This window comes from Protopterus annectens, chromosome 3.part0 (assembly GCF_019279795.1).
Source record: "Protopterus annectens isolate FY-2018-M chromosome 3.part0, PAN1.0, whole genome shotgun sequence".
NCBI classification, from domain to species: domain Eukaryota; kingdom Metazoa; phylum Chordata; order Ceratodontiformes; family Protopteridae; genus Protopterus; species Protopterus annectens.
In genome coordinates this window covers 162,769,155-162,793,195 of record NC_056731.1, presented here as the reverse complement: position 1 = coordinate 162,793,195, position 24,041 = coordinate 162,769,155, and the positions used below count along the sequence as shown (strand labels likewise).

The following is a 24,041-nucleotide window of genomic DNA, read 5'->3' as shown; positions in this document are numbered from 1 at the left end:
ATGATCTTATGAACTGACACACACTTGTACGCTGACATTCTAAGTGTCGCTCCTACCATGTTCGAACAGGTGCCTGTCTTTTAACTGACTTTCTGCCTTTTGATTGTAAACCTTATTATTCTAGGGATAAAAATCCAAAGGGGGATATTCCAGGGTGACTCTCTGTCACTGCTGCTCTTTTGCCTTGCCCTTAACCCATTAAGCTGTCTGCTTAACAGATTAGGTCATGGCTATAATTTGGCTCCCAGAAAGCAACAAAGTGTAAAGACTTCTCATCTTCTCTTTGTCAGTGATTTAAAACTGTATAGTTCATCAGATGAGGAACTGAAAGCACAATTGCAAGTAGTCAAAACTTTTTTTCAGATGATATAAGAATGCATTTGGTCTTGATAAATGTGCAAAAGTAACCTTTAAAGCAGGAAAGCTGCAGCACCAAGAAAACATCAGTTTTGGACAAGAATATGATATAAAAGAACTTGAGCAAGAGGGAGTATATAAATATTTGGGAACTGATGAAGGATCAGCAATAAATTATGAACAAATGTGAATAAAACTCAGTAAGAAATATTTTAGAAGACTTAAATTAATCCTGAAAACAACATTGATCTCTAGGAACAAAGTTCAAGCTGTAAAGCAATTCTCTCTTCCTGTCCTAACTTACAGTTTTGGAGTGACTGGTTGGCTTCAAAAGGTGTTGGACAGATTAGACAGGAAAACAACAAGGAGGTTTCATGCTCATCAAATGATTTATAAAAATCAGTGCATACCATCATCATCTCCTTTCAGCTTATCCCGGTTAAAGGTCACCACAGCAGATCACCAAGATTATATATTCTCTGTTCTGAATGAGGTATGGGCCTCCTTGAAATTGATTACATATATAGACTCTACCACTAAACTATTAGGAGTCTTAACTGACAATAACCTTCCATTTGATAATCATATCAATAACACTATAAAATCCGTAAATAGAAAATTGGGCTCCCTATATAGAATAAAACCATTCTTAACACCAACAGCCAGAGCTACTATTGCCCACTCCCATTTAATCTCCACACTTCTCTATGCTTCCCCCATTTATACCAACCTAAAGAAAAGTAATCTCACTAAACTAACTAACTCCTATAATAATATTAAGGTTTGCCACTGGGAACCCACTTAGAACCCATCACTGTCTGAACTTAAAGCAACTTAACTGGCTTGAACTAAAAACATTCTGATACTCTCCCAACTTACCATTATTCATAGGATATTGTACCAGCCCAAGAACACACCGATACTCACTAACCTTGTTACCCCCTATGTAAACCTCAACTCCTTACACTCCTCCACAACATTCTGATACTCTCCCAACTTACCATTATTCATAGGATATTGTACCAGCCGAAGAACACACCGATACTCACTACCCTTGTTACCCCCTATGTAAACCTCAACTCCTTACGCTCCTCCACTAAACTACTGGCTAGCAATACCAAATCTAATATCATGGCAGGTGACTCCTTGTTTTCAAATACCACTGGAAAAGTCTGGAACATGTTGCCATCAGATCTAACTGCACTTCCCTCCTTCCCACTCTTTAAACAAAGGCTGAAGCAACATCTTATAACGAACTGGTTATGCCCTTGTTGTTACCCGGACTAATTGTCTGCATTCTTTTTTGCCATGTTTCTATATCCTCCCTCCCCTTTACTTTTTCAAGCACTACTTACCCTTTAGTAGCATAAACTACTTTAAACTATTTCCTAAAAATAGGATATGAACTAACTGTGAACATATTTGTTAACAACCTCACATACATTACTGTAGGAGTATCTTATTCCATTCAAAGCTCCTGTATTTCTTAATTAGCTTATTTTACTGTATCTAAGGCTCTCTACTGATTTCTAACGATTGTATTATTTTTATATTGGTGTAAATATTTCTCTTTCTATATGGTATTGTTTTCTTAGGTAGTATTGACTTTGGAACTACTGTTCTCTCATGTACTGTTTGTCTTACACTTTCATGCGTCCTTTTTCTCAGAAAATTGTACATTATAAACATTTAAATGTTACTGTGGAGCTTTTCTCCCCGGGCCTCTGCTGAAAATGAAAATATATCCAGTTAGACTAGCCCGGTTAACAAATGTAAAATAAATAAAATAAATAAATAAAAATAGATCTGCAGTCGTGGGACTGCATACATATCTGCTGACCTCACAAGACCCAAACATAGTAAAAGTTTTGAAACATGAGAATAAATCTAATATGACTTCCCTTAGTCTAGCAGAAGCATATCGGCATCAAGTGGGAATAGAAATCAAACCAGAAGTAGATAAAAATCAGACTGCAACTGAATGTTCCAAAAACCAAAAGAAAGAATATAAAGCGAAGGATCAGATGAGAAGCCAAGAAATGTAGAAAATGCATAAATATAGTTAGAAGTATAGAAAACTCCTGGAAAAACTTCATGTTGATCAGGATCAAATGCAGGAATGGTTAAGGAGAGGCAAATTCAAATCAAAAGATAAAAGGTTAATATTGGCGACCCAAGATAGTGGACTGCATACATGTTGGTTTACAAAGTCCAACAAACATGTGGGAGAAACAGACAACTGTAGGTTTTGTAAAACAGAACTGGAAACAGTTGCACATCTTGTCGTTGGTTATGATATAGTAATGGCAGAAGGCTGTATACTGAAGGCATAATAATGTGGCAAGACTGTTGCATTGCGGATTGTGCAAACATTATAATACTGAAGTAGCTGAAAACACTGGAAACATGAACCACAAAGTGTCAAAAGATAAATGCAAGAAAACCAGATATAGTGGTCCATGAAAAGAAGACAAAAGTAGCATTGATCATTGAAATCACTACACCCATTGACTACAGTGTATTGTGTACAGAGAGACATAAAGTCATAAAATATCAGGATTTGCAGGCAGAAACAAGAGCAATGTGGAAGAAAGATACCCAGACAGTTTCAATAGCAGTAGAAGCAATGGGTCTTGTAAAAAGAATCTACAGTTGTATTTAGATATGGTACCAATACATGTAATTCCATACAAATTGCAGAAGGAGTCATTACTGGGCACACTGTGGGTGCTGCGAAGAGCACTTCTGGCTGACATCAAAGACAGAAACAATACTAATTTCATGAACTTTAGTCATACTTTGACTTAGGAATGGGGTCCATTCCCATCATGGTATTAGAAACCTTCTTTGAAAAGGTCACACTGGTGATAGACAGAGGTCACACTCTTCATATCACCTACTTGGATCTGGCAAAAGCATGTGACATCAAACTGCATGATGGAATTGTTAGTGATCTAATGTCTTTAAACACTGATTCCAGTGTGGTAAGATGGTTTGCAAACTGGCTCAAGGATAGAATGCATATTTTCAGGGTTGAGGATGTCTCCTCAGTTAGGGAAAAGGTGGCCAGTGGCATTCCCCAGGGTTCTATACTACACCTCCTTCTGTTTTGGCATTTATTTCTCTGGCCTACACTGGCAACAAAGATCTCTGACCGATGAAGTTTGCTGATGATCGTAAGTTGGGGTAGTTATTAAGTTAACCAATGATACTAGTACCCTTCAAAGAGAACTAACACACATTACACCTGGTGCCTGCCCCTCAAAAAAAAAAAAAAAAAAAAAAAAAAAAAAAAAAAAAAAAATCGCTGAAAATAAATGCTGAGAAATGTAGTATCCACTCCTTCAGAAAACCACAAATTCCTGCTACCAACTAACACAAAAATTACACCTTTGATCACCATGTCAGCCCTCTGCGGGATAGATACTTGCTGTTTTGGGGTGGAGAAGTTTGCACTGAACCTGTCTGCCAGGATATTGGCGATGTCTGTGGGATCAGTGTATTTTTTGTCGTTTAGAATCAGAACAAGTCTGGGAGTTGCATCCCAGGTTTCTAACATAACTGAAAAAAGCCTTATGATTGTCTTTGGTGTCCTGTGCAATTTTTCTCTGAAGCTGGCCTTGGAGGATTTTATGAGGATCGTAATTTTTGCTAGTACTGATCAGAGATGCCTTCCCTATTAGGGATTTTGCTCTATCATGTAGTAGCTTCCTCCTTCTGTTGTACAGTTTATTTATGGCAGGGGTCCACCAGACTGGACGCCTGCCTTTGGATGATTGGGTCTTGGTTTTGTTTGGGATAGCATGATCCATGCATTCCTGGAGATGTCCGTAGAATGCATTTATATAGGATTCTGCAGTTTGGGCTGTAGTTTCCACTGGCCCTGGGGCCTTGAAGGATTCCACTTCGGTTTTGAGAAACATTTCAGCTTATCCCGGTTAAAGGTCACCACAGCAGATCATCAAGATTATATATTCCCTGTTCTGAATGAGGTATGGGCCTCCTTGAAATTGATTACATATATAGACTCTACCACTAAACTATTAGGAGTCTTAATTGACAATAACCTTACATTTGATAATCATATCAATAACACTATAAAATCCGTAAATAGAAAATTAGGCTCCCTATATAGAATAAAACCATTCTTAACACCAACAGCCAGAGCTACTATTGCCCACTCACATTTAATCTCCACTCTTCTCTATGCTTCCCCCATTTACACCAACCTGAAGAAAAGTAATCTCACTAAACTAACTAACTCCTATAATAATATTGCAAGGTTTGCCACTGGGAACCCATTTAGAACCCATCACTGTCTGAACTTAAAGCAACTTAACTGGCTTGAACTAAAAAACATTCTGATACTCTCCCAACTTACCATTATTCATAGGATATTTTACCAGCCCAAGAACACACAGATACTAACCTTATTACCCCCTATGTAAACCTCAACTCCTTACGCTCCTCCACTAAACTAATGGCTAGCAATGCCAAATCTAATAACATGGCAGGTGATTCCTTGTTTTCAAATACCACTGGGAAATTCTGGAACATGTTGCCATCAGATCTAACTGCACTTCCCTCTTTCCCACTCTTTAAACAAAGGCTGAAGCAACATCTTATAACGAACTGGTTATGCCCTTGCTGTTACCCTGACTAATTGTCTGCGTTCTTTTTTGCCATGTTTCTATATCCTCCCTCCCCTTTACTTTTTCAAACACTACTTACCCCTTAGTAGCGTAAATTACTTTAAACTATTTCCTAAAAATAGGAGATGAACTATCTGTGAACATATTTGTTAACAACCTCACATACATTACTGTAGGAGTATCTTATTCCTTTCAAAGCTCCTGTATTTCTTAATTAGCTTATTTTACTGTAGCTAAGGCTCTCTACTGATTTCTAACGATTGTATTATTTTTTATATTGGTGTAAATATTTCTCTTTCTATATGGTATTGTTTTCTTAGATAGTATTGACTTTGGAACTACTGTTCTCTCATGTACTGTTTGTCTTACACTTTCATTCTTCCTTTTTCTCAGAAAATTGTTACTGTGGAGCTTTTCTCCCAGGGCCTCTGCTGAAAATGGAAATATATCCAGTTGGACTAGCCCGGTTAACAAATGTAAAATAAATAAAATAAATAAATAAATAAAAATAGATCTGAAAAAGAAAAAAAAAAAAAAAAAAAAAAAAAAAAAAAAAAAAAAAAAAGGGGGGGGGGGGGGGGGGGGGTAGATAAAAATCAGACTGCTGATGTTCCAAACCAAAAGAAAGAATATAAACAGGATACAATGAGAAGGCTGATAGAAAGGCATAATAATTCAAGACTGAAAAACAAAACTGGAAAAACATGGAAACATGCCACAAAGTGTCAAAAGATAAAGCAAGAAAAACAGATATAGTAGTCTATGAAAAGAAGACAAAAGTAGCATTTATCATTGAAATCACAACACCTGTTGACTACAGTGTCTTATGTACAGAGAGACACAGTCATAAAATCCCAGGATTTGCAGGCAGAAGCAAGAGCAATGTGGAAGAAGGATACAGACAGTTCCAGTAGTAGTAGGAGCAATGGGTCTTGTAAAAAGAATCTACAGTTGTATTTAGATATGGTACCAATACATGTAATTCCATACAAATTGCAGAAGGAGTCATTACTGGGCACACTGCAGGTGCTGTGTAGAACACTTCTGGCTGACATCAAAGACTGAAACAATGCTAATTTCATGAACCTTAATCATATTTAGACTTAAGAATGGGGTCCATTCCCATCATGGTATTAGAAACCTTCTTTGAAAAGGTCACACTGGTGATAGACAGAGGTCACACTCTTCACATCACCTACTTGGATCTGGCAAAAGCATGTGACATCAAACTGCATGATGGAATTGTTAGTGATCTAATGTCTTTAAACACTGATTCCAGTGTGGTAAGATGGTTTACAAACTGGCTCAAGGATAGAATGCATATTTTCAGGGTTGAGGATGTCTCCTCAGTTAGGGAAAAGGTGGCCAGTGGCTTTCCCCAGGGTTCTATACTACACCTCCTTCTGTTTTGGCATTTGTTTCTCTGGCGTACACTGGCAACAAAGATATCTGATCGATGAAGTTTGCTGATGATCGTAAGTTGGGGTAGTTATTAAGTTAACCAATGATACTAGTACCCTTCAAAGAGAACTAACACACATTAAGCCTGGTGCCTGCCCCCCTCAAAAAAAAAAAAAAAAACCGCTGAAAATAAATGCTGAGAAATGTAGTATCCACTCCTTCAGAAAACCACAAATTCCTACTACCAACTATATCAATGAAAGCCCCCTCTCCAGTGTGTCTGTGATAAGGAACATGGTTTACTCACTTTTGATCACCATATAGCAACTGTAGTCAGAAAGTCCTACATCACACAATTAATCACAAAGGGGATCTCATCTAATACCAGGGAAGTTTTTGATTCCCCTGTACTCTGCCTTGGTTAGACTCATTATAGAATACTTTGCACTCTTTGGCATGTATTTCACTAGACACACCAAAATATTTGAATAACTACAGAGGCTCCTAACAAAAAAGGATCTTTGACCTCACAAATCTTAGTTATCAGAAAAGGCTGGAATCACTGTCTATGTCTCTCATGTCATATAGGGTCTTGAGGAGAGGCCTGTGCCTTTCTTTCCATGCCCTCAGAGACCTTATTATCCAAAGCCTCAACTTTCATGATATATCAGTGTTGAGAGCACTAGAACAAGATATCTCAATTTACATCAGGTATTAAACAAACCTACACGGAGAGAGAGTTTCATTAACAAGCTTCTCCCCTTGCACTGGAAAACCCTTCCCTTGCACATCAAGCGTTGTTACTCCAAGTTGGCTTTCAAACATAGCCTAGACAAATGGATACGTGCCTTAAATGCATTCTAGGACTTACCAGCCTTGCTGTCCTTGAAAAGAATGGTAGAACATGAACATTGTTATTGGCAAGGCATGCATGACTTCTGGTTGAGTAGCTTTGTATTTCCTATGATTCTTGTGGTAATTATTGCATATGACAGCTAATTTCTCCACAGCATATTCCTTTTTCCCTTTATGGTTCTTACTACTCAGTTTTTTTAACCCTTTCCTTCAAGAAGAGTCATAGCAATACCAAATCTAATATCATGGCAGGTGACTCCTTGTTTTCAAATACCACTGGAAAAGTCTGGAACATGTTGCCATCAGATCTAACTGCACTTCCCTCCTTCCCACTCTTTAAACAAAGGCTGAAGCAACATCTTATAACGAACTGGTTATGCCCTTGTTGTTACCCGGACTAATTGTCTGCATTCTTTTTTGCCATGTTTCTATATCCTCCCTCCCCTTTACTTTTTCAAGCACTACTTACCCTTTAGTAGCATAAACTACTTTAAACTATTTCCTAAAAATAGGATATGAACTAACTGTGAACATATTTGTTAACAACCTCACATACATTACTGTAGGAGTATCTTATTCCATTCAAAGCTCCTGTATTTCTTAATTAGCTTATTTTACTGTATCTAAGGCTCTCTACTGATTTCTAACGATTGTATTATTTTTATATTGGTGTAAATATTTCTCTTTCTATATGGTATTGTTTTCTTAGGTAGTATTGACTTTGGAACTACTGTTCTCTCATGTACTGTTTGTCTTACACTTTCATGCGTCCTTTTTCTCAGAAAATTGTACATTATAAACATTTAAATGTTACTGTGGAGCTTTTCTCCCCGGGCCTCTGCTGAAAATGGAAATATATCCAGTTAGACTAGCCCGGTTAACAAATGTAAAATAAATAAAATAAATAAATAAATAAAAATAGATCTGCAGTCGTGGGACTGCATACATATCTGCTGACCTCACAAGACCCAAACATAGTAAAGGTTTTGAAACATGAGGAGAATAAATCTAATATGACTTCCCTTAGTCTAGCAGAAGCATATCGGCATCAAGTGGGAATAGAAATCAAACCAGAAGTAGATAAAAATCAGACTGCAACTGAATGTTCCAAAAACCAAAAGAAAGAATATAAAGCGAAGGATCAGATGAGAAGCCAAGAAATGTAGAAAATGCATAAATATAGTTACAAGTATAGAAAACTCCTGGAAAAACTTCATGTTGATCAGGATCAAATGCAGGAATGGTTAAGGAGAGGCGAATTCAAACCAAAAGATAAAAGGTTAATATTGGCGACCCAAGATAGTGGACTGCATACATGTTGGTTTACAAAGTCCATCAAACATGTGGGAGAAACAGACAAATGTAGGTTTTGTAAAACAGGATTGGAAACAGTCGCACACCTTGTTGTTGGTTGTGATATACTAATGGCAGAAGGGCTGTATACTGAAAGGCATAATAATGTGGCAAGACTATTGCACTGGGGATTGTGCAAACATTATAATACTGAAGTAGCTGAAAAACACTGGAAACATGAGCCACAAAGTGTCAAAAGATAAACGCAAGAAAACCAGATATAGTGGTCCATGAAAAGAAGACAAAAGTAGCATTTATCATTGAAATCACTACACCCATTGACTACAGTGTCTTGTGTACAGAGAGACATAAAGTCATAAAATATCAGGATTTGCAGGCAGAAATAAGAGCAATGTGGAAGAAGGATACCCAGACAGTTTCAATAGCAGTAGAAGCAATGGGTCTTGTAAAAAGAATCAACAGTTGTATTTAGATATGGTACCAATACATGTAATTCCATACAAATTGCAGAAGGAGTCATTACTGGGCACATTGTGGGTGCTGCAAAGAGCACTTCTGGCTGACATCAAAGACAGAAACAATGCTAATTTCATGAAATTTAATCATACTTTGACTTAGGAATGGGGTCCATTCCCGTCATGGTATTAGAAACCTTCTTTGAAAAGTTCACTCTAGTGTTAGACAGAGTTCACACTCTTCATATCACCTACTTGGATCTGGCAAAAGCATGTGACATCAAACTGCATGATGGAATTGTTAGTGATCTAATGTCTTTAAACACTGATTCCAGTGTGGTAAGATGGTTTGCAAACTGGCTCAAGGATAGAATGCATATTTTCAGGGTTGAGGATGTCTCCTCAGTTAGGGAAAAGGTGGCCAGTGGCATTCCCCAGGGTTCTATACTACACCTCCTTCTGTTTTGGCATTTATTTCTCTGGCCTACACTGGCAACAAAGATCTCTGACCGATGAAGTTTGCTGATGATCGTAAGTTGGGGTAGTTATTAAGTTAACCAATGATACTAGTACCCTTCAAAGAGAACTAACACACATTACACCTGGTGCCTGCCCCCCTCAAAAAAAAAAAAAAAAAAAAAAAAAAAAATACGCTGAAAATAAATGCTGAGAAATGTAGTATCCACTCCTTCAGAAAACCACAAATTCCTGCTACCAACTATATCAATGAAAGCCCCTTCTCCAGTGTGTCTGTGATAAGGAACATGGTTTACTCACCTTTGATCACCATGTAGCAACTGTAGTCAGAAAGTCCTTCTACATCACACAATTAATCACAAAGGGGATCTCATCTAATACCAGGGAAGTTTTTGATTCCCCTGTACTCTGCCTTGGTTAGACTCATTATAGAATACTTTGCACTCTTTGGCATGTATTTCACTAGACGCACCAAAAAATTTGAAGAACTACAGAGGCTCCTAACAAAAAAGGATCTTTGACCTCACAAATCTTAGTTATCAGGAAAGGTTGGAATCACTGTCTATGTCTCTCATGTCATATAGGGTCTTGAGGAGAGGCCTGTGCCTTTCTTTCCATGCCTTCAGGGACCTTATTATCCAAAGCCTCAGCTTTCATGATATATCAGTGTTGAGAGCACTAGAACAAGATATCTCAATTTACATCAGGTATTAAACAAACCTACACGGAGAGAGAGTTTCATTAACAAGCTTCTCCTCTTGCACTGGAAAACCCTTCCCTTGCACATCAAGCGCTGTTACTCCAAGTTGGCTTTCAAACATAGCCTAGACAAATGGATACGTGCCTTGAATGCATTCTAGGACTTACCAGCCTTGCTGTCCTTGAAAAGAATGGTAGAACATGAACATTGTTATTGGCAAGGCATGCATGACTTCTGGTTGAGTAGCTTTGTATTTCCTATGATTCTTGTGGTAATTATTGCATATGACAGCTAATTTCTCCACAGCATTTTCCTTTTTCCCTTTATGGTTCTTACTACTCAGTTTTTTTAACCCTTTCCTTCAAGAAGAGTCATTTTAAGATCTGTTGTTTTGTAACACTGGGAATATTCATTCTACATCTAACATCTTTTTAATACTTGCTTTACTTTTTTCATAATGTACATGTACTTTGGACAGTCTTGGAATTGTATAATTTTTGTGAAAAGCATTAGCATTTTTCCCAAATGAGAGCAAGTTAGTCCCCTCATGTGGAGGCAAGTTCCAACTCCCCAATTTCAATATAGCATAACTGTGAGGCCACATAAATCTGAAGAAAATGGAAAAGGAAGAAAATATATATAGTTTATCTTCATCATCTTCTCTGAGTCCAGTGCAACCAGAACATAAAGCATAACACTTACTGCACAGTCAGTTCTGATGTACGTAAACATTGTCTACAGGAAATCAAAATCATTCCTCAGCAGTATTGTGATACTTACCTGAAATACTACCCAACAAACTGTAGGTTCCCCTGTGCAATGGTTAACTTCCACTGTGAATTCAAACTCATTGCATTAGGTGGTCTAAATATTGCCTGGAAACTGTCAAATGATGAGGACAGATATACAACACTATTGATATCTGGTCTTGTATAGATAAATATTGCTGTGTTAGCCGACACTGTTCATGACCATCTTCCTAACTGTGCATATTTTTGCCATAATAATAGCTTTAAGTCAAAATGATTTCACTATTCAAGAAAAACAGAGAAATTCAGACCTGCATATTCCAGTAATTTCTGTACTCTAAATAAAACTTTACTGATACATTCTAGGGACCTCCCACAGATGGTTCCACTTCAGAATGTCATTTCTTTCCTGGATTGCTTCATAAAACTATGGGTATAATATCACATAGAAACTGTCTGTGGGCTATTTAACACCAAACAAAACTATCTGCTGGTCTTCAATAATTTCATGAAACTATAAACAATATTACATTCTCTTTTATTCTCAAGCAAGAGAAACTATTTTCTGTATCAAAGAAAAACTTCTAACAAGATCCTAAAAAGCCCTTGGATACAGCTGATCGCCTATTGAATCTTGATATATGTTAGAGATTATGAATATAAGGCTGAAATTAATTCTGTTGTAAATATGCTGAAAGATAAAGCATAGAATAAAAAGTTTGCCTGAATATATGTATAGAGTTTAGCAATGTAAAATGGGCATTTATACTATATGTATAACAGACAGGCTTCTCTTCACAGCATCAGAAAAGCCTAACAAAGCAATATTGGAAAGCAAGTATCACATGCTTGTCTCATGTTTGCAGAACAAATATCTAAACTCAGCAATACGTGATGTTTTTTCAATAAGAACAGAACAGATGATGTTATGTAGTCCAATCTCGCCTACATTCTTACCCATGGGTTCGGAGCCGAATGTCGGCTCTGACTCTGCCATACTTTAGCTTGAAGTCTTTCAATTGGCTGGGCTAAGATGGTATCCAATGCTGCACTGCTCTCTATCCCCAGATCTCTGTAGCTTGGACGTGGTCTCGCTCTTGGCTGTGGCTAAGTATTATTTTCATCTTTATAGCAGAGACGTTTTTGCAAAAAAAAAAAAAGCTATTTTCATAGCTATTTGTGTGTGTATCTTTGAGCTGTGTTTGTGGAAAAGTTGTTTTTTTTCTTGTCTTAGTGTGTTTCTTGTGGTATCCCATCAGCTGTTTCCAATGGGCTAGGCCCACTTTCAGTTAGAGGACCTAGTCTGTCCCCTCGCTTACCTTTGTGTGCTAACTTAACTTCCCTTGGGCTAAGACCGTTTAATTTAGAGGAACTAGTCCTTCCTCTTGACCTTGTGTTCTAGGACCGTTTAAGTTAGAGGTCTTTGTGGTGTACTGTCTGTTTGTCTGTTCTTGCACTTGTGGCTGATTGACCGTTGGTCTGATTGTTGGGTTAGTGACCCTTGGGCTTTAAGAAGTGCACGAAGTGCAGTTATAAGATGTCTATCACTGATGGACACTCTGTTTGTGTGTACTGTCTGGGAGCGATTCACCTCCAGGAATCGTGTAGTTTTTGTCATGCTTTTAGCCCGCGTGTTCTTCAGGAAAGGAAGAACAAATTGATTTTGAAGGGACTTCTGAAACTCCTTCGAGGAGGGTTTGGAGATTGCTTCCAGCTTTAAGTCTTCTCCATCTAAAGCTAAATCTTCTAAGGCTAAAAAGCGATCCCCGGCTCCATCAGTATCCTCGGAGCCTCCGGAGAAAACAGCTAAATCTTCAATGACATCCTCGGCTCCATTGTCCTCGGGGCTGCAGGAAATGTCAGTTTCTATGGAACCTGCTTCAGCTCCTATTTTCTCAGAGCCTGTTCGGAGCCGGTCGCCTAGCATTAGGCCAGTATCTCCTCCTCACAGGTCTCCTTTAGAGAGGAGGTCTTGATCTCCTTCCCTATCCTCTAAATCCTCCAGGACCTTATCGGATGTGGATATCGATAGAGTGATGCAGAGACTTCTTCAGTCACCGGTACTGGCTAAATTGTTTTCAGCTCTGACCCAGTCAGCTCCGGAGCTGGTCCCTCTACCTACATTGATACTTCCTCCTCTGAGCGCATCTCAGCTTTCGGAGCCAGAGTGCTCGGCTCCATTTGATGTCCCTAGGTCAGTTCCGACAGCCCCTCCTGGCTTATCAGTTCTGATGTCAGCTCCGACTCCGTTGGCACCATCCATGGAGTTCAGGACTCAGGATTCCTCGGTTGGACTTGAAGGAGAGGCTTTGGGACACCTCTCGGCTCCTAGTCTCCCTCTTGGTGCTTCGGCGTGGGGAAGCCTGTCTCCTGTCTCATCTTTGGACCTGGTCCCTTCTGATCTGAGGTCTTCCATGGTTGGTTGAGCTTCGGACCCAGGGGGACCAGCTTTTGAGGCCATGTGGAGCGCTCTGGCCAGGTCATCAGCAGAATCATATGGTTTGGTCACTCTGTCCCCTACAGCACCAGTGTTGGTCTCTGATCACCCTCTATCTCTTGACAGCAGAGCCCCAAGGCGTTAGGGTACCCCCATGAGTTGTCCCCATATTTCTGAGGGCCTCTCAGAGTTTTTTCCTGAGGAGCCACCCAGAAAGAGAACATGCAAGAGGAAGCACATAGATTCCCAAGATGAGTCTCTCATGTCAGACACCGACCTTGAGGATACAGAGGGGTCCCCTAAGTCATCCCCTGAGGATGCTTCTTTCTGTGACATCCTAGATATTTTGAAGCAAAGAGCTGACTGGCCTTCCAAAACCCCCTCTGAAGAGGAGTTGGTGTTCCTGAAGGCCTTTGGTGCTCAGCCCTCCGCCTCTTGGGTGTCTCCACCCTTCAACGAGCTTCTGGATCTGGTTTGTCGAAGGGTGTGGGAAACCCCTGACTCTGTGGAACCAGTCCCCAGGAGACCCAATAAATTTTTGTCTGCCCCTTCTGATAAGGAATTTCTATCTAAGGGAGTCCCTGTGGATGCCATGGTGGTGGCAGTGGCCACCAAGAAGGAATTGGCTGAGACTTCTTCCACCGTCCATCCCCCTAACAAGGAGTCTAGGACTATGGACTGGTATGGGAAGCATATGTTTTCTTCAGCGGCCTTTACTTTGCGGTCACTGAATTACTTATCACACTTTACATGGCTCCAGAGAGATCTCCTAAAGGAGCTTGGAGATACTCTAATGGGTAAAGTTTCTGAGGTGGTGGCTCAGAAAGTCAACGCTCAGATGTCTACCCTCAATTCTTTTGTGAACTTCTCCATGAGGCTGATTTCTCACGCAGCAGAGGGAGCGAGTAGGGCAGAAAGTTCAGGAGTCGCTCTTAGGAGACATGCCTGGATGCGCCTTTGTCATTTCACGGAGGCCTTCAAGTCTACATTCACCGACGCCCTGTTTGATGGTTCCTCTTTGTTCAGAACCAAGGTGAAAGACACTCTCACTAGGTGCGAGCAAGAGGGAAAAATTCTGTCTGCTGTAGGAGTCTGTTTTTCCCCTTCCCTCTAGGCCTTATCCCAAGGCCCAGAGGGGAGGGAAGATGTGGTTCAAGAAATCACAGAGTTTTTTTCCCAATGCACAAGGTGAGTCCCCCTCCAGAGGCAGGGGAGGGGGTGGTTATTCAGGTAGACGCCACCCTAGGGGCAGAGGAGGCCCTTGTAACTCGGGAGACCACGATTCCTTTTGTGGTTCTCCCTACCACCGCTCCTTATGGGAGGCTGGACTGAGCCAGTCGGGGGGTCGCATCTCACTATACCCGGAGGCCTGGCAAGGTATCACCCAGGACCAATGAGTTCTACAAATAATTTCTGGAGGATATATCATTCCCTTCTCGTCAACTCCCCCTCCAATCAAGAAAATCCTGGATGTTCCACCCAGTCAAAGGGATTCTGCGGCTTCAGAGGTTTCAAAGCTGCTAGAAAAAGAAGCCATCCAACATGTCCCCTCAGACCAGATTGGATTAGGGACTTACTCCAGATTCTTTTTGGTGCCGAAAAGGACAGGGGACCCGAGACCCATTTTGGATCACAGCTGATTGAACACCCATGTGCAAAAGTCCAAGTTCCGAATGGTCACGTTGCAATCTTTTCTCCCATTGTTGGGAAAAAAAGTGTGGTTGTGCTCCATCGACCTCAAGGATGCTTACTACCACATAAAGATGGACAGGGCATCCAGAAGTCACCTATGCTTCTGGCTGGGAGCCAGTCACTTTCATTTTCGAGCCCTGCCCTTTGGTCTCACCACAGCCCCCAGGGTATTTACCAAATGCATAGCAGTGGTGACTGCTCACTTGAGACATCAGGGATTTCAGGTGTTTCCATACCTGGATGACTGGCTCCTTACTGCCACCACCAGGCATCTGCTACTTCAGACCAGAGACGCCACTATCAACCTATGTCAACAGTTAGGCATCACCTTGAACTGGAAAAAATCTGCCTTGTTGCCCTCGCAGCATGTCACCTTTATAGGCACCGAATTAGAGACCGTGCTCATGCGGGCGTTTTTACCACAGGAAAGAATCAGTGTTTTACAACAACAGATTTACGCCTTGCTCCCTCTGAGGAGAGTGAAGGAAAGATTGGTCCTCCAATTGTTGGGGATGATGGCTGCTATGATTATGTTAGTTCCCCTGGCAAGATTACATATGAGGGTCCTTCAGTGGCTACTCTTTGCCCAGTGGTCTCTTCAACAGCTTCCACTTTCTCACCCTATTCTGCTCACAGACAGGTGCAGACAGGATCTCAGTTGGTGGCTTCACACCGACAACCTCAATGCGGGAAAACCCTTCGTTCCTTCGCCTCCGGTTGCCACGGTGACCATGGATGCCTCCCAGATTGGATGGGGGGGGCATTATCTAGGCAGAACAGTCCAAGGCACTTGGCAAGAGCACGAGATGCATCTGCATATCAATGTCCTGAAGATGAGAGCAGTGCTACTAGTGTTGCAAGCACTTCAGAGCTTTCTTCCTCTCGGGACTATTGCAATCCACTCAGTCAATATGTCGGTGGTATGGTATCTGAACAAACAGGGAGGAACCAAGTCGTATCCCCTTTGCAGAGAGGCCATGCGAGTGTGGCAGTGGGCAGTGTCTTCCCAATGTTTTCTGGTAGCAACGCACATTCCAGGGAAGTCCAATGTGATCACAGACAGGCTAAGCAGAGCTATTCTGATGCCTCACGAGTGGTCCCTGAACTGTCAAGTTGTGGAGCAGATTTTCTGCAGGTGGAGTCAGCCTTACTGCGACCTTTTTGCCAGCCTCTTCAATGCCAAATGCAGCAGCTACTTCACCCTTTTCCCCCCTCAGGGGGAGTCACCCAGGGACACTCTAGTCCACGATTGGCCCTACGGTCTACTATATGCCTTCCCTCCGGTTCCTTTGCTGTCAAAGGTTATTCAGAAAGCGCAATCCTTGGGAAGCAAAATGATTCTGATTGCTCCACACTGGCCTCATCAAATTTGTTTCCCCTTTCTCCATCCCTATCTCATGGACACTCCTTGGATTCTGGACCCACAACCAGACTTACTGACTCATATGTCAGGGTAGCTCCATCCCTCTCTTTGGACCCTCCGGTTGACAGCTTAGCTACTCCACTTCTGTCATTAGTAAGTCTTCACCATTTGTTGCCGGATGTGGTTCATATTCTATCTTCCTGTCATAAACCTTCGACCAGGAAGATTTATTACAGCAAATGGAAGAGATTTTCCATCTGGGCACATGCCAAACAGATTGACCCTTACACAGCTCCAATTTCGTCAGAATTGGAGTTCCTCTCTATGCTTTTCAACCAGGGATCAGCTGCTGCAACCATTAAAGTCCAGTTGGTGACAATTTCTACCTTTCACGTCGCAGATGAACCTAGTCTAATGGCACATAGACTTTGTAAGGCTTTCCGGAAAGGCACTCTGTTGCTTCGTCCTCCTGTCTCTGAACCTGCTATGCCTTGGGACTTTGTTCTACAGGGTCTTACTTCACTCCCCTTTGAGCCTGTAGCCACTTGTGATTTAAAATTCTTAACTTGGAAGACTGTCTTTTTGGTAGCCATCATGTCAGCCAGACGTGTTTCGGAGCTTCAAGCTTTATCAATGAAACCACCTTATTTGATTTTTTATAAGGACAGGGCTTCTCTCAGACCAAATCCTTCCTTTCTTCCCAAAGTAGCATCAGTTAGTAACCTTAACCAATCCATTGAATTACCAGTGTTTTTTCCTCAGTTCTCGAACAAGGCAGAATTCAAATTTCATCAGTTGGATGTGCACAGACAATTATGATTTTATTTGCACAGAACGAAGGACCTCAGAAAATCTGATCAGTTGCTTGTTTCATTTTTGGAAAACAGATTTGGGTCTCCTGTTTCCAAAGTCACATTGTCTAGGTGGATTTTCAGTAGTATTTCTTTCATTTATACTTCAGGGGGAAGAGCTTTATCGTTCCGAGTGAAGGCTCACTCTACCCGGTCTGTATCTACGTCTACAGATTTTCAGGCCAGATTGTCTATGGATGAAATTTGTGCTGCGGCTACTTGGGCATCTCCTCACACCTTTGTTACTCACTACAAGTTAGATGTGGTATCTAGAGGCAGGTCTTCCTTTGGTTCCACAGTGCTCAAGAGTATATTCCACTGAGCCTCCCAGGATTAAGGTGCTGGGGACGCTGTCCCACGGGTAAGAATGTAGGCGAGATTGGACTACATAACATCAAGAAGTTATGTACTCACCATAATGTTCGATGTATGTAGTCCATCATGCCTTGCATTCTTACTTACCCCCCCACTTTCCCCCATCCTGGAGGATCTAGAGGTTAGGCCTGGTTTCAGAATTCCCTTAATTCTTGGTTTGTTCTTCCTTCCTTAGGTGTTGTTATCCATGGAGAGTGAGTGCTGGTGCCCACAGCAAATTAGATCTGGGGATAGAGAGCAGTACAGCATGGGATACCATCTTAGCCCAGCCAACTGAAAGACTTAGAACTAAAGTATGGTCGCTCCGAACCCATGGGCGAGAATGTGAGGTGAGATGGACTACATACATCAAATGTTATGGTGAGTACATAACTTCTTGTTTCCTTTCATACTTCTGTTATTCTGATTGTGTGCATTTGTGCATTTTCACATCAACAGAACTGCTGACAGGACAAGGGAAAAGTCTACGTGACTTCCCACAGAAGGCCAAAAAAGAGGAAATAACAAAATCTATGTGCGTGACTAGCACTCTATATAACAATTGTAGTAGTTCAGTTATGTGAGAGAGGGACAGAGAGAGGTATTTTAACAGCACAGCAAGACTGTGTGTCTTAAGAAGACTTTGGATCCAGCACAGCATAGAAGCAGTACATACGTAAAATAAATTTTTCAGTATATACCCAAAACTTTTCCATTTCTTCAACTTAACTTTGTTGATAATGCCTCCCATTTTGGACTCCAGTTTTGGGATTTAGTTAAGTAGCTTACCTCTAATGATTGTCAGTGCACTGCACTTCCAATGTCTCAATGTTTGTGTCCTGTTGTCAAGCCTCAAAATGTTACTCCTTTCATGGTCCATAATCTATGTTTTAAAATGAGACACAGATTGGCTAGAATCCTCAGTTTATCCCTCTAAAAGTTCTTCAAAGCAGCAAACAAGTGCATAGTCCATCCTGTATCAATATTATTCATGTAATATATTATTGCACAAATGATTATTTGAAAGTCAGTGGACCATCATCTGCATATATCTCTGTGTTAATGGGTCTGTATGATAATGTCAAAATCTGACAACTTTGAAGCACTAAAGGTTGAACTTAAATGTTCAAAGTGTCAGAACTTTGAAACATATAGTAGAGATTGCCATAAAGTGTAGGAAGGGAAGATCTCCCTTTGCTGCACTGTAGTGCGATCTCGGAGTTGGTATATTTAAGTAGGGGGGTGTGGGGTGTGCAGGGGGCTTGCCCCCCTGTATAGAGCATTTTTTTTTTGTTTTGGGTTTTAAATTTTTTTTTTTGACATTCGACGTTTTAACATTTCGAACATTCAAGTTCGATCTTAAGCACTTCAAAGTTGTCAGACTTCGACAATATGATATACACCCGTGTTAACAGATTTGACTTCAGCCATCACATCTTCTCTATTAGGTTCCAACACTGGGTGACTGTCCAAGTCTGTCTACCATATATTAGCAGTATCCATCACAGAACTACCAGAATATGAATCCACTTGTTACCTGCTGACAGTGCAACAGTGTTTTCTCTTTCCTCTGTCTCTGATAGTGTGACAAAAAGATCTTGCTCTTTACAGAAAAGCACAGGAAATTCATTTCCCTTAATGTTCTGGTCAAAGTCCTCCTTGTCGGTATAATTATCACCTCATGATAGGTGTGATACTCCAAATGGGATTTTCCTTGCCCACACAACAAAATGAAATGAAATGACATGCATAAATATTATATGCTTACAATGTTCATCGTTTGATACAGAACAGTTACAATCAGGTTTGAAATGTTAAAATTCTAGAAATGATGGTGACAATTATTGTCTTTCAATGCTTGTTGTTTTTTATTCAACTCTGCAATCTGACATGTGAAGTACAAAAAAGAAGAATTAAAGAAGCTTGTGCTGCAACAATGGTTTTGTGCCATGTACTCACACATAGACCTTTCAGAGTTTAAAATTGTATTCATCTTCCAATAAAGCATACTTGCTGTCTTTAGCCTAGGTATATCATGCATCAGTCTGCATGCTAAGAAATCTGTTAGCTACTTGTAGCTTGCTGCTGTCTTGTTGATAAATTGCATTGCACTTTATATAGTGTATGGTAGGCGGTCATGAGATTGATATCCCGTAATCTGTAGTCTGGGATACACATCTTACTAATAACTTCAGTTACTTACGCAAATTAATTGTTAAGAGGTCATTTATGAATGGAGAAATTATATTTCATGTGCATTTGTGATGTATTTGCCAGAGTATGAAAATGGTGTTTCAAACTGGATAAAAAGCCTTCACAAGATAAAGCTTGACTGTAAAATTATTAACAATATACTTATCAGCTGTGTACTAACCTGTGCACATATCATTATGATTATTTCTTCTTATACCTTAGATCCTTCTGAACCTTTTATTACACAGGAAATCTGCTAGTATTTGGTTATTCCATAACTTATGTATAGTTTAGGTGGCTGAGAATTCATTACTTACAACCTAGGGTAGCACCAGGTGTACAAGCCACTCATATAGCAGAACACAACCACATACCTTTAATAGCATTACCTGCTGTATAAAGACCAAGCAGGATGGTTTTGAATATGTCATGTCCTTGGATAAGGATGACATATCACATGTAATTTAGACTTAAATCAGTTCTAAGCACTTGTAGAAGAAAATAACTGTGTACTGCATACTTTGAGTTAGATTATTTAAAACATTATTTACCATACAATTACAGTTTATTATGTATCCCTCATAAACCTATCCTTGATATTTATTTGTTATCTCCTCAGATGCAACAAGTTGGTGTGTGTTCATTATGACAACCTAGCGCAAATGGCATGCAAGTTGATAAGAATAACAAAGCAGCTTGTAGTCCGGCTGTGTCGTGCAATATATTTTTATTTGTAACTTGGATTATGCTGTATCATTACTCAACAACTGCAAAAAAAAAATGACATTTGTATATCGTATAGGTAATTATTGATGAATTTTGTGTTTTACACCGAGGAACCATTCTTGAGATTCAGCAGTGCTGAAGACATTACTGTAGTCTGTGTGCACTTATGTTGGTTGCTGAACTCATTCAACTGATTTTATTTTTTTCACTCTAATACTTCGCTTGAACAGCATAAAGTCCATATTGATGTGCTAGAAATACCAGCATTCTTCTATCAGACTTTATACTTTATACCCATTTGGGAGTGGGTGAGATATAATTCATTACTGACTTTTGATGCTTTAACTTGTTGGTAACAGCAAATTGCTCATGTAGAAAAATTGCTTAGTTTGGGTCATGATTTACTAACGCATAAGTCAGAAGCAGTAAAATATAAAATGGTGATTAAAGATGAAACAACTACATTTCTAAAAATGTTCACGAAATATTAGGTAATCATTCTTGTGTATAATCATTAATTATGTAGGTAAGATTCTGAAACAAAATTGTTTACTGTTTCATTGTTTTGTTATTATGCACATAGTTGTCAGCTGTGTTGTGATAGCTTTGAAAGATTACCATTTTAACTATTCCACAGTTTTTTCTTTTTTTTATTCTTTTTTTCTGCTCCATGCCTACTGATCATTAAACCCCTGCATGAATGTGCTCATTCATTCCATATCAGTGTGATGAGGGCCATAGGATTTTTTATTTTTCTGACCTAGACTACTTTGCTGATATTTGATGTGCACATCTGCAGACACCAGGGTTTGCTATGTCTTTCCCTATGAGTGCATGCAGTCTCACACATGTAGCTTGGCAGGGCTAACTGCATTGTCCCCAGTCCCTGTGCTGCATGCAATGCACAAATCTCTTCAGCAGATGGCAGCACTACAGTTGGGTCAGACTGCTTCCCTTCTTTCAGTATGGGTGATTTGCCATTGGCAGCTCACTGCCAGCACCCTCACTGGCTCTTCCAGTGCCAGGGACAGTAAGTGAGATTGTTTGGGTCACAATCAGGGTTTGTTCTTCTCTGCCAGAAAGCTGATGCTAGATATGCTACAACTTAAATGCCATCATGCTCACAGATATTTCAATGAAAAATAAATAAGTATTTTCTTAAGAAATATAATTAAAGACATGTGGATATGCTATAGAAAGAATGACCATGCTGCATACTTAACAAACTATTTTCATAATATATTTTAGACTGAACGGATGATCAACATTTTGATCAAACTTGAACACATCGGCAAGACACAGCTTGACTTCACAGACAAGTATATGGCAGTTATACAGAGATACAACCGAGACCTGGATCTGGTTCGCAAACTGTACCAAAAGCAAAAAGATAATCCACCTCTACCTCGGAACATGCCGCCTGTAAGCATAGTATAGTATAAAAACTGTGTTTGAAAAAGAAAATGAAAGTAAATATTTTTAAAAACTTGACTCACATTAACTAGAATAAAACAACAACAGCAGCATTCTATGTTCTGGACTACAGGCCATTATAGAACAAATCTTAGGGATATAATAATTTGAGCCAGGGACTGATTTTTGTTGGCATTTTTTAGACACATTATTACTTTTAATTAGTCAGATTGCAAAATATGCCTAAACATAGCTTTTTTCCTCTTACTGCTACAGGTTTCAGGAAAAATTATGTGGGCTAGACAGCTATTCAGAAAAATAGACTACCCAATGAAGTTCCTCCGAAATAAAACTGAAATATTGAAGGTATGAATTTATCTTTGCTAGTAAGTGAAGTAAAAATATCCAGTTTTGTACTATAGCCATCTGTTTACCCTTATGATAATACACTTTTTTATTATACAAAATTTCAAAATAAGTAGTTGGTGAAGACAGTGCAATCTTTCTGAAAATCGGATAAGGCAGTTAAGTAATGGATCAGAGAAAGTTATTAAATTTTTTTCTGTACAACTGATTTGGGTAAGTGTATTACTGGATAAGGAAAAGAAACACCATGATGCTTTGGAGCATGTGGAGACCTTTAATGTATGTTTCTCTTCATTATTCACATAGAAAAATAAAGCAAACATGCCAGTGTGGTACTATCCTTCAGGCAGATAACAAGAAATGGACAAATGAGGAAATATGATTGAAATAGATGGTTAGAGAGATTGAGTTTCTGAGAGAATAACATTTGAGGTAATGCATGGAGCTCCCCAAAGACATTCAATAGGGCTGATAGAGCTGTTGAAATAGCCATTGCCATGCCTACTTAATATACCACTGGAATAATAAAAATGAGTCTTCTCCAGGAGAATATTCTTGGGGGAGGGGCTGAATGGTTTGACAGGAGAGGTATTGAATTGTATACATTGATGAATCTCACATCCCTTTTAGTCAAGTTATTCTTGTAGCAAGGATTTTAAGGCAGAGCAAATGAAATCTGTGGCTAGCAATTGCCTGCAGGATGCTAGCCAATGTGACATCATGGCCATTCATCAAACTAGCCTGCTGCAGTTCTAACTGTATGACCAAGAAAGCTAATAAGAGAATAGCTTGGATATGTTATATTTGGACTTTAGGTATGTCATCAGCATGGCTTCACATAACAGGACATTTTGACTAAGTAGAGATGGGTGGGATTGATTTGGCGGTGCAAAATGATGGCTAGAAAGCATGCAGTGTAATGTGATAGTCAGAGGGAATTATGTAGAAAGATGGAAGAATTCAGTGGGGTGATATAGATGCCAGTACGTTCTTGGCATGTCATTAATGACTGAAAATATGATGGACCATTTTCTCACAGGACTCCAAGCTGGGGACTGAAGTATAGGTGAGTCGATCCAGTATAAGAGATAAACAGATTGATATAAATGAGTGGATCCAGTATAAGAGATAAACAGATTTCTACAGGTTAGTGGATCTAGTATAAGAGATAAACAGATTGATATAGGTGAGTGGATCTAGTATAAAAATAAACATATTGATATAGGTGAGTGGATCCAGTATAAGAGATAAATAGATTGATATAGGTGAGTGGATCCAGTAAAAGATATAAAACAGTTTGATATAGGTGAGTGGATCTAGTATAAGAGATAAACACATTGATATAGGTGAGTGGATCCAGTATAAGAGATAAACAGATTGGATAGGTAGACTGATTGATGACAGTTAAGATTCTGTTAAAAAAATCTGGAAAAAAAAAATAAAAACAGGGTGAGAATATCAAAATGGTGGGTCAGGGGTAGGGTGGGGGTGATGGGTCTATATCACATAGTCGAACTGTCATAAGTTCGACTATGTAAATATCAAACCCAGAAGTTTGAAATGCAAGAACTTCGAAGACTCAGAGAACAGCGATTTTTTTCCCAGGGAAAAAAAAATTGCTGTACTGGTACAAAATGAAAAAAAAAACGAACACTTCAAACTCTTCACCCCCCCCAATGTGGGGAG

General features: G+C 39.7%; 1 protein-coding gene across 1 annotated transcript in view; it reads left to right on the top strand.

Annotated features, from left to right (window-relative positions):
• Positions 1–24,041, top strand: part of LOC122796791 (dynein axonemal heavy chain 5-like) — a 2,204,633-nt gene that overhangs the window by 469,597 nt on the left and 1,710,995 nt on the right. The window contains exons 15-16 of the mRNA XM_044065521.1: positions 21,825–21,998; positions 22,266–22,355. Of these exons, the coding sequence (XP_043921456.1) occupies positions 21,825–21,998; positions 22,266–22,355 (264 nt within the window). The remainder of the gene's footprint in view (positions 1–21,824; positions 21,999–22,265; positions 22,356–24,041) is intronic.